The sequence below is a fragment of the Oryzias latipes genome, chromosome 21 (genome assembly GCF_053564925.1).
Source record: "Oryzias latipes strain Hd-rR chromosome 21, Olatipes_Hd-rR_3.1".
In the NCBI taxonomy this organism is placed as follows: domain Eukaryota; kingdom Metazoa; phylum Chordata; class Actinopteri; order Beloniformes; family Adrianichthyidae; genus Oryzias; species Oryzias latipes.
The window spans coordinates 10,427,838-10,439,749 of record NC_136257.1 but is presented as its reverse complement, the minus strand read 5'-3'; the positions used below and the strand labels follow the sequence as shown (position 1 = coordinate 10,439,749).

General features: G+C 39.2%; 1 protein-coding gene across 1 annotated transcript in view; it reads right to left on the bottom strand.

Annotated features, from left to right (window-relative positions):
• Window positions 1–340: 340 nt before the first annotated feature.
• impg2a (interphotoreceptor matrix proteoglycan 2a) overlaps window positions 341–11,912 on the bottom strand; it is a 31,525-nt gene continuing 19,953 nt past the window's right edge. Inside the window, exons 15-22 of the mRNA XM_023951132.2 lie at window positions 11,044–11,325; window positions 10,744–10,963; window positions 7,247–7,457; window positions 5,914–6,102; window positions 3,037–3,238; window positions 2,604–2,683; window positions 2,232–2,295; window positions 341–1,179 (exon numbers count right to left, since the gene is read on the bottom strand). Coding sequence (XP_023806900.1) covers window positions 2,253–2,295; window positions 2,604–2,683; window positions 3,037–3,238; window positions 5,914–6,102; window positions 7,247–7,457; window positions 10,744–10,963; window positions 11,044–11,325 — 1,227 coding nt within the window. The 3' untranslated portion in view covers window positions 341–1,179; window positions 2,232–2,252. The remainder of the gene's footprint in view (window positions 1,180–2,231; window positions 2,296–2,603; window positions 2,684–3,036; window positions 3,239–5,913; window positions 6,103–7,246; window positions 7,458–10,743; window positions 10,964–11,043; window positions 11,326–11,912) is intronic.

Genomic DNA, 11,912 nt, shown 5'->3' with positions numbered 1-11,912 from the left:
TGGTATGAGAGGCTGTAAGCTAATGGGAGAGAGTGTAAACTACTGGATGATGGGAAATGAAGGGAGGCTTGCTCTGCGCAAACAGTCCCGCCCACAACTCAGAGGTTAAAGATGCTTTTGGAAAACCAACTTCCCCTTCACAATAAAAGCAGGAAACCAACTACTAGTTACCTGCACAACATTAGGAACGTGCAAAATCCCCAAATAAAATCAAAGTAGTTTAAAGCCAAACAACCAAAATGTCACCCACTCTGCACACGTTTTTTTTTTTGGTTTTTTTTGCTTTCTGTCCTGCTTGTAAAAACCAGAGATTCTGTCGCGGCCTTAATAAATGAAGACGTTTTTCTTCTTTTTAATGTTCATTTATTTTGAGATATCTACATTTTTACCGTTTAACAAGTATAAAAACTAACAAGTAAAATTACTCACCTTGCTGTTTTGGACCAAGCCAAATGCTGTCATAATTTAGTGACATTTTTAATAATTTCTTACCCTTTTACCCGTGTCCTCTAGGAGTCAGAGTTGCATAAATTGTGACATTTTGTACATGGAAATGTCCAAACATATAGATAAATTATCCTTTTTTTGTTTTCTGCAGGAAAACCACGACTATGGTCTCAGATGACCAGAACAGCACGCATCATGTGATGGTCATTTCTAATGTTGTACACTGAGAGAGATGATTTTTTTATTGATAAATTTAAAGTGACTACGTTTTCTTTTTAAACTATGATAGCACCATTGTCTAAAACAGAACAGTTTTCCAAAATCTGCCTCTTTATGAAAAATTAAAAGCAATAAAAAGACAAAAAGCAGTAAAGCAGCCTGTTAAAAATCGACAAGCAAAAGTCACGTTGACTCTAAATATTTTCACAGTTTATGCCTGTCCACTTCTGAAGATAAACATCTGATAAAAGATAGGAACACTTCCTCTATATCATTTCAATACAAACCTGGTATAAGTATGTGCTAACAGTTCAAGTCATGAAAAGCAGTTCAGCTTTTCCTAGTGGGAAATTAGACTGAAGCTCCGATGAGAGAAGGCACGTAGAAAACTGAAGGAACAGTCAGTAGAAGGTTAAGTGGAAGAATTTAAGGACCATCAGCTAGGAGCTAGGAGTCCAGGCTTTGAGGAGCATCCTGAAAAAAAGCCTCAGTTTGGACAGGACAGGTGTGTTTCTGTGAAGCAGAGGTAGACATTTTTAGTTTTAATACAACCTTCACTCTACGCACGGGTGTCACTGTTTAGCCAATAAGGAGCTTCAATGGCAGGTCAGTTGTAAAAAGATGTAGGACACTGACCCTCGCATCGAGGGTCAGTGTCCTACATCTTTTTACAACTGTCCTGCCATTGAAGCTCCTTATTGGCTAAACACGCCTGACCCAGGTAATCAGCAGCAGACAAGGCAGAACGTCTGAAAAAACCAGCAGAAGTTTGACACTGCAGTCTAAAGCCTAAACTGTCTGTCTGCTTTTCTTAGAATTAACTTGTTCTAAGTTTTATTATGTCAATTTAAAATGTGTTTTCTGTTGAAAATTTGAGACAAAGCATGACACTGTAAAAGAGGCAAAAAAAGAACCTTAAAAATTTAAGAATGTCAAAAAAATAATGTTTCGCTAAAAGGCTAAACGAATGTCTGAATAATCTTTGAACTGATGTCTGGCATCTGCTTTCAGGTAAAATAACAGTTGACAATACTTTTATAGACTCTAATTCAATTTATTCTATTTTACTGTGTAGTTTTTGCTTTTGTTTTTTTTTTTGTGGTAACACTTTATATTTAGATTTGTCCTAATAAATGTCTTACTAACACCCTAAAAATTCTATTATAATGCTTGTTTATGCATTGACAATGCTTGTTAAGGAATCTTAATATAAAGTGTTGCCGTTTTAGTTTTAATTTGATGGTTTTAATTCGTCTCTTTATTTTGGTTCTTTTTATTGTTTCACTTAATGGTGTCTGTTTTACTTTACTTCAGTGGTTTTTTTTGCTGGCTGTAGTTCCATAACGTGATTTGTTTACTGTTTTGTTTATTCGGTTTATTTAAAGGCATTTATTTTGGCTACAGAAATTTTCAATATTCAATGCAAAGCTCGTTTCTGCATCGTAAAATGATTAATGAGCAGTTGAGTGATTCAGACGTAGCACTACTGAAGGCCCAGGTGTGTAATGCACGGTCCACCACTGTTGTAATCCCTGACTTGTGTTCAGCAAATGAGAGTAAAGTACCTTGTTGTACACACGAGATTTTCATGTCTGTGACGATGAGTTCTCTCTGCAGGTATCCAGGACACTGCAACAAACCAAACATATGTGATCAAACCTGAAAAGAGGACTGTACTTTATGCAACATGGAAGAGGGATTATTTGATTTAAGATGACAGTTTTCCAATAAGCAGATGTAGATCTGCACCTCATGATAGTTTCCTGTGCAGCTATGTCAACCCAGCGTTTGTTGTTTTGTTGGCCAACTGCACAGATTCTTCTCTTCTTTCTTCTGTTAAACTAATTTCCCTCTACTTTGATCAACCGTTTTATTTTCTGTTTTCCATCCAGCATGCATATATCCAAGCTTAGTCCCCAAATGACTGAAGAACTCACGATTGATGCTGCCGCACAAAGTCTGCAAACTGGCGGTCCTTAGCATAAAGTTCAATGATGCGTATCCTGTCTTGAATTTCCTGTAGAGAAAAATGATGTCAGTTGGAGAAGAAGGTTATATCACAGAAAAATAGAGCTGAATAAACTGTGGATGAGTCAAAAACACTTTGCAATAAGGAAAAACTATGGTCAGTCAATGCTTGAAATGAGCTTGCACCTTGCTAACAGTTTTGAAATGTTCTTATCTCCTCAGGTTCGTTACAGTTTAAGACACTTTTTTATCCATGTGTCTAAATGATTTTTGTAATTCTTGCATTCTGTGCCAACAAAACAAATTACCGAATGTACTAAGTTCCCCTTTACAATAACTGTGCTGAATTCCAAACTTTAGGGTTTTACACGAGTCTTTGCTGCAGTTCTGTTTTGGACACACCTCTTTGGTCAATTCGCTGTTGTCATAAATGTGTCGTATCTCCTCGCTGCTGAAGTCAGTGGAGGCCTCTGCGCTGGCGCTGCTGTACACCGGAGGTTCTGGGTAGCGGCGATAGTAGTGGCTGTAGCCAGTTGTGGCTTCGCTCTCATACATGGGGTTGTACTTGGTCGCCCTCTCCAAAGATGGGAGGCTCTCTGCTCGCCTGTAAAATTAACAAAGAAACTAGGAAATCAATGGAGTATTTCTAGATAGTTTTCATGCTGTTTTCATGTAAGCTGTCCAGGGTGTACCCCGCCTTCATCCAGGGCAGGCTCCAGCAACCCAGTGACCCCAAAAGGGATAAGAAGATGGATGGATGGATGGATGGATGGATGGATGGATGGATGGATGGATGGATGGATGGATGGATGGATGGATGGATGGATGGATGGATGGATGGATGGATGGATGGATGGAACATTTGGTAATTATGAGGTTTTCTTGTTCCCATTGGATATGGACACCAAGTTGCAGTGGATGCAGTTTATTTTTCCAAAGAAGCAACACTGCTGTTTTGTTTGGCTGCATTGCATACAGACAGCTTTGATGACACAATTCATTATAAAGCTAAAAGTTCCATGTTGCTCCACCTTAAAACTAGGAACGTTTTAACTGATTGGTCAAAGGAGGAGTCTGTTGAAAAATTGTTGGTTTGTGTGTTGCATAAAGAAATTGAACAGTGAATTGTTGGTTGTTATATTTAGATTTTATAGTTACATTCCTTGGTTAAACCACGGAATTCACATTTGTTGGTGTTTGCTATCTTTTGTATTTCTTTTTTGTTTTGTTTTTGTTTACTGTTTTAAAAGAGGGGGTAAAATTATATCAATGGCTTTAGTATTTAAGTACATTTTTCTTTCTGTTCCACTTTCATTGTCAAAAAACAAAAAAAACTTTTGTTTTGTGGGACATAAATAAATAAATTAATGTGGTCCTGGTGTGTGTGTAGTTTTGTTATTACTCTAAGTATAATATTAGGGACAAATATATGAAGACAAACAGGAATAAATTCAGTGTGAAGTCTTACTGCTGTCACATTAGTTTAAAAAGTAATCATTTTAATTACCAAGTTGTTTTTTTTCCAAACAACTAACCAAATCAGTGGCTGAAGTTTATCACTACCAAAATGTTTGCAGAGAAGTGAATTGTACATTACAATAAATATGAACACAAAATGGGACTGAACTGCATCACAGCGCAATGCTGCTCTCTAAATAGTTTGTTTATCTGAATTTCAGAAGTTCATGTGGAGCAGAAACAGATCTGATGTCTCTGTTAGCCGAGTTCAAATTTGCCTCTCCCGGCTTTCTTTGGCTGTTGTTCAGCAGAGTTGTTTATTAGAGAAGTGTTGACATCAAAACATCCAGGAAATAATGCAATTACACAGATAAATACGATGACCTACATCCCACACCTAGATTCTTGTGTTTTACTGAATCTTAAATTCTTTGGGTTTGTGTGTATCCTGCTGTCCTGGTGGGTTCAGGTTGTGCATAAATACCTGTCTACCTCTGCCTCTGATTAAGCCCACCATGACACAAACATTTTCCTGAGCCAATACCATCATTTATATCAGCGTCTCACCTCCAACAAAAACAATGACCCTGCAGCTGTGCTGGATGAGAAGCCAGTTTGATGAAACAGCTTTAGTTCATGATATTAATCAAAGCAGCAGATTTATCAATAACAACATTAGTGAAAACAGACAGATTATTAGAAAAACAAAATTGAGTGATGTCTATGTGTAATGTGTAATTTCAGTAATTGTGGTGAAAAAGTTCAGGGTAAGTTTAAACGAATGAAAACTCATAATGTAGGTTTACAACCACTGGTGTTTCTGTGAATGGAGAAGATGGCAGAGTCCACCTCTATATAGTGAGCTAAATAAAAGCTGATTAAAATGAATATGCTGGACGGTTGTTTTTATTTAATGCTTTAGTCAGAACTGTCTATACCGGTGGATATGGGCTGTCTGCGGGTGGGTCACACAAAATGATAAGGTTATAGACCGCTCCGTGAGCCAGTAGAGTGAAAATGTTCATGCACATTTTTTCTACATTTATCCTACTGTTGTCCTACAAGTTCTTACCTATCACGTGCACACCCCGTGCATGCAGCATTTGCGCATGGTCATTAACCCTTGCGCTCTCTTAGATGACCCCACCCTTACATTGACGTGTTCTCCCTACCATGACAAAGGTGGATAAAGGTGGAAAGATTTCATGTAATCCATGGACACCAGTGAAGATCACAAATCATTGAAGAAAAAAGGTTCAGCTCACTGTCTAGTGGGTCTAGATGACCCAACACTCACTGCTACAGTGCCTAGGATAGCACAAGGGTTAAGGAGCCAGTACACTTTACTAACGATGAGAGTGGTGTAAGGACACAGCACAACAGCATCACCAGTACGTGTAACTTGCATTATCTTTACAAATACTTCACGATATGTTTACCACGCACACAACAATGGTAGGTTCCATGTTCATGACATTTCATATGAGCTTCAACTGCAAGACACACCTGCACCCTTTATCCTTCTGTTTACGACCTTCTACAGGCATCGACATCCCAAAAACCTGCAGCACTTGTGCGGATTAACCCTCTGTATGGTTGTATGTGAGTAAGGCCTTCCTTAGTTACATTAACCAATCAGATAAGACCTGGGCTGAGGGCAGGTAAAATATTACTTAGAACAGCTCGTATTAGACTGACGAAGCAATAAAGAGCAAACATTTTGACAATAAATGTTCCTTTTAAAACCACGTATAAACTAACGCTGGTGTTAAGGTATTAGTTTGTTTTAAACATGATGCCTTTTTGCCTGGCAGTCCGCACCTTATGGGGTCCTCCGACTCCTCTTTGTCGTACTGATCCCGCAACGTCCTGGCCAAGAAGAATAGGACTCCTGATGCCACAAACAGGAAGCCAGCCACTGAGGCAATCGCTATTCCGACCACTAGGGGCTCTGATACGTACTCCTCACAGTGTTCGCCCCTGTACCACCAGTTCTCCCCAACACGACACCTGCAGACGAGGAAGAGGACAAAATGAAGATGACTTAAGACAAATCAAATCAATACATATTCAAAGCAATAATGTAAAAGATGCTAACTATCTTAGCAATTAATTAACAGCATTTTCTTCTTGACAAAAATTGTAACCTCTTTGCAAATCCGAAGCTATCCTCGCAACAGCCTCAGCGCTTTCAAGCAGCCACTTCCAATAAAAAATCTATGTAAATGCGTGTCCGGTTTTCATGTTCAAAGTTTTTGCATTTCATGTGTCGCTATGCAAGTTTCTACGACCGTTTTCGGGTTCTACAAACAATATGCGTGGCAATTGAATGCGTCTTGTAAGATAAACCAGATTGAACTTAGACCAATCAGGTTTTGGTAGTGACATGTGGACAGCGTCCCTTTTCATTCACAGAAGTGCGAACCATTTGAAAATTGATCATGGGGGAGAAATTCACATTTTGCCGTTTGTCCCAAGCCTCTTCCAAATGTAGGTGGTGGACATGCGCTGGTAAACGGTAGCGACAGTCAAGCGTGAACACCTTGGACTAAACGCACATTCAAGAAAGCGTGTTTAGTACGCTCAACAACGCGTGTCACATGCCCGTAGCGAGTGTTGTTCAATTATTTCTACCTTACTATGGAACAAAGTCTTCATGTTTGTTTTCTGTCTCCATAGAGCCATACAATAGCTTTAGTTTGACAGCATGATGTAAATAACAATCCAAACGCATCTGGATCTGCCTGTGTGCTTTATGATGTGCTGGTGGGTGTGAAACAAAGGTTAGCACTCCTCTTGGCACACAGAGTCCTTCATGATGGTTCAACTCATCATAAACGGCTCCAGATGCAGAGATTTGAGCAGACTGTTGCTATTCTTCCCAAGATCTACCCACAGTCAACCAGATGTGCGTCTGTATCAATATGTAAACAGAAAACATGCTCTGTACAGTGTCCTTCCTCGTTAGTGCTTTTAACAGTAAGTGAAGGGGAAAACAAGATTTTACTGTTTCTTTTTTTTCCTTTTTACAATCACATGGTGTGGGCTTCAAAAATAGTGCACGTGAGGCGAAATTCAAAGAAAGAAAGCAATGTGGTTTATTCCATCTTGTTCCAACTTTCAAGACACGTGAATCATTGGGATGCAGACCCACCTGCAGATGGCTCCCTGACCAGGAATTATGTCACACTTGCCATCGTTGAGGCAGAAGTCTGTCTGCAGCTCACAGATACTCTGACAGGGCAGGCCGTCCACACTGAAGTACCCCGCGTTACAAACGCACTCCGCCTCCCCTGACCACCGGTTGACTTTGCACTCTGCATACTCGTTGCATGCCTGGAACTTACAGGGGTCTGCTTGATCACCTATAAATTAAGATATGAAAAGGGAAGTCGTAATTATCATTTGTTTTCTGTCAAGTTTCTTTCAATAATGTTAAATATTTACATCAATAATCCAAGATTTCAAAATAAATGTGTGCAAGTGTTCATTTTTTTGTCCGTTCATCCATTTACAGGAATAAAGAAATAAATGCTAAATCACTAATTCGTTTAAATAAAACTGTGGTTGTTTTTGGACTATCACACTGTTTTTCTGTGTTTTTACAGAGCAAAACTGTGTAGATACTTTTTTATTTTCTCTGTATCTGTACCGGAAGAAATAGAGAATCACTGCAAAAAGCTGCTTCCAAGTTTTCTTTAATAATGCCTAAGTTGTGTAGTGAACCAACTGTTTATCCCTTGTGCTATCCTAGGCACTTTAACATTGGGAGTTGGGTCATCTAGACCCACTAGACAGTGCGCTGAACCTTTTTTCTTCAATGATTTGTGATCTTCACTGGTGTCCATGGATTACATGAAATCTTTCCACCTTTATCCACCTTTGTCATGGTAGGAATAACACGTCAAAGTAAGAGTGGGGTCATCTAAGATGGCACAAGGGTTATATGTACATATGCTAGATTAAAAACAACCTAAACATGTAGGTTTATGCTGGAAAAATGGCTTCAAATAGCCTATTTTGAAATAAAATAATGATTATAATAATTGTGAGATGTCAGATCTCTGTCTGCCCTTCTGGTCATCAGTGGGAACCATCTCCGGAGTTCTAAAGACACTACATCTCCCAGAAACCCCAGCACAGAGTTTCTCGATGCCACACACCTGCCTTTCATTTGCAATCCCTCACAGTATATACTCAAGCACTGCACTGAGCCTCACTTGGTGGGAAGTTTTATTTGTGCCACTCTGCCTGCATTACTGAGCGTTATATCTGGATTTGATCTTCTGATTTCTTGACCCTGTTTTATCTCTGAATCTGTTGGCCTACTGCCTGGCCAGAATCTTGCCTGGATCCTGATTACTAGGGATGGGAATAGAAGCCCAATGAAGCTTTCACGTGGTTCATGTAATTATGCCAGAAATATAAAAAAATGAATCAACCGTTCACACAGAACAGCGGCATCTGGTGGCGGACTAAACGTTAATCATATGCTTCAACTGAGCTCTTTGTAACACTTCAATGTGGAAATTTTATTCATTCATTCATTCATTCATTCATCTTCTTCCGTTTTGTCCCTTACGGGGTCATGGAGCTGCCGGAGCCAATCCCAGCCACTTATGGGCGAAGGCAGGGGACACACTGGACAGGTCGCCAGTCTGTCGCAGGGCCACATATCACACATCCACTCTCACACCAATGGACAATTTAGAGTTGCATGTTTATGGACAGTGGAAGGGGAGAACCTGCAAACACACAGAGAGGTCCCCCATTGCTGGGGTACAGTACAGCAATGTACTGTTCCCCAGCCAGGACTTGAACCGGGCAAGAGTGCTAACCACTGCGCCACTGTGCAGCCCATTCAACAACAACGTTGTTTTGTTTTACTTTTTTTCCCATGATGATGAAAAAACGTAAAACAAAACGATGTTGGTAATGATGATAAAAAAAACAACACAACGTGTGACGTTTTTCTGTGAGAAGTACTAGACACAACAAAACACACATCACATGAAGAAAATAAACGCACAGCAAAAAAATTGTTAAATACTTGTCTTGAACCCAAGACCACTATCTGCAGATGCCATTGATGTTTCCACTGAACTATCTCTACTGTCACTGTTACATCTTGCCATTATAGATTAACAGAAGTATTTTCTTTATAATTAACGTTCATAGTATATTCTCTTATTGGGAGAAACTGAGTTGAAATGATCCTGAGCCACAGTACGTTTTTTACCAGGAGTCATGGTATGGCTATCAGCGATGGCCATCAGCGTTAGCAGTGAACTGACACTGAATCCAATTCAGGGGAAACAATAGAACTGGTCGGGAAACGTTCAGGATTTCTTTGCATCTATAGAGAAAAGCGCGCCCAACTGTTCAAACACAAGTTACATCTCAACCCTGGTTCCACCAAACAATGCATTTGGGCGCTTCACGTCATTAACCACGTGATCTGCGCTAGTTGACACACGCCCCGAAACACTGTGTCGAACCACTCTGCTTCATGAAGGTGAAACAAGCGCCGGAGCGTCCGTGTCAAACGGGCTATCCCTACTGATTACTGTCGTTTTCTCTCTGGTGCTCCCATGTTCATTGTTGACCCTTCTCCACCTGACCCTGATTTAGCTTTGGGAACTTTTACCTGAGCTAAGAAAACCTGCTGCAATTGGAACCAGTCATCTGCCTGTTCTTGTGACAACAATAAAAACAACAGTAAGTATAGCAATAACAATGATAATTTATTTTACATAAGAATCAATAAAAATACGTTAAATAACTTGTTTTTTAAAACAATACATCATTTAAGTGAATTTGTTAAACTAAATATATATATATATATATATATATATATATATATATATATATATATATATATATAGATAGATAGATAGATAGATAGATAGATAGATAGATAGATAGATAGATAGATAGATAGATAGATAGATAGATAGATAGATAGATAGATAGATAGATAGATAGATAGATAGATAGATAGATAGATAGATAGATAGATAGATAGATAGATAGATAGATAGATAGATAGATAGATAGATAGATAGATATTTTTTTTTTTTAACTGACAATAAAAAGGGAAAAAGGAAAAGCAATTACTGAGAAAAAAAATGCATGGCTTTTCTTTAGATTTTGTGTTTTTTATTTGAAACCATAATCAATTTTGGATGCAAACTTACATCAGATTTAGATCAATGAGTAAATGGCTGCTGCTGCATACTTGAATGCCAGTTAGTCACAATTTGGGTAAAATTAAAATGTCACCATCTTTCACAGTTGTGTCACTCACAAATAACTTTGACAACTTTGATTACTTGGCAAAAAAGTCTTGTTTTTTTTCCTGTAGTCAAGGAGCTGCAGATAAAGCCAGGAAATAACAACTACTGCAAACTTTTTTTCAACATTTGGTAACTTTTTGAGCAACATTATGAGTAATTTGTCAAAAGCTTTTGCAGCTCTGTGAGAATATCTATCAAAGTGCATAGACAGGACATATCCCACTTCTGCTCGTTTGTGACCCAACTGCAGAATTTCTTTCACCCTTTTGTGCTCTCATAATCAAAATATTGGAATCATCTGTTTCATTTTAATTTATTTACTTGTGAAGTGAACTTTGCATCAGTGAGAACCAACCTGACTCCACATCCAGCGAGTATTTGTCGATGGCCAGGTTCATGGTCTGGTAAGCGGTGTTACAGAAGTCCTCCAGGATCAGGTAAACTGTAGTTGTGACGCCACGAGCCACAGGCTTCCCGAATTTCATCCGACTGTTTACCACAATGCTTCCATTCCTGAAGTTCAGGATCTCCAGGTTCTCAAAGTTACTTAGGTTGGACTGAAGATAAGGTACAAGCTTGAAGAGTAAATGCAGACGTTAAAACCACACAACAGTGCTGAAATTTGGAACCATAGTAGTAAAATGCAGGTGTTTACCAGCTCGAGGAAGCGTTGCTCCAAAGCCTTGTATTCGGGAGAACTTTTATTGAAGAGATCTTCAGAAAAGATCATGTTAGTCACTCTCAGGCTGAAAAATACCATCAGTGCTCGTCCAGGATTCACAGGCATGGCCATGCTGGCCTGGTCTGTGGCATGCTCCACCCCCGATGGAAAGCCAGTGCTGCCCTCCTCTGTTTGGTTAGTTAAACCATAACCAAAGGAAACCACACCGTGATCTCCAGAGGTGACGTCGTCCAAACCCACCACAGAGGTCTTGATCTGGGACAGACAGAAAATGAAAAAGTTCAAGTTTTACTTCAGCATAATTAAACCTATTACAGCCAAGCTAACAAACCTAAAGTAGATCAACGTCTCTCTGCTGCTTTTGAATTTAGCTTTTTCTGTTAAAATCCTGCATCACTCACTGCCTGCAGGACTTTCAGGTAATCCCCATCCTGCTCTTTACCTGCTGCAGATCTTTGCCAGAGAATCTTCTCCTTTCGGTCATGTCACACAGCCACTACGTACATTTTGCACCTATTGCACATCCATATTGAAAATTGGTGATCTGTGACTATACGTGGAAAATGTGAGAAAGGTTGTGGTCTTTATGTGAAATTTTCACAGATGTGTCCCAAAAAAGAACAGGTAAATAAACACAGAACATAAATCATATATGATTTTTCTGCTGTTTATGTGCAGTTCATCAGTGATTATGCATCTACGTAATTTGAGCGTGATATGTGCGCCGTGTACGTAATGTAAAAGTTACATGTCTGTGGTACATGCTTGAAAAGTATGTTAGACATACGCGGAATGTTTGTGGAAAGCCACAAATTTGCGAATGCATGTGCAAAAATCACACA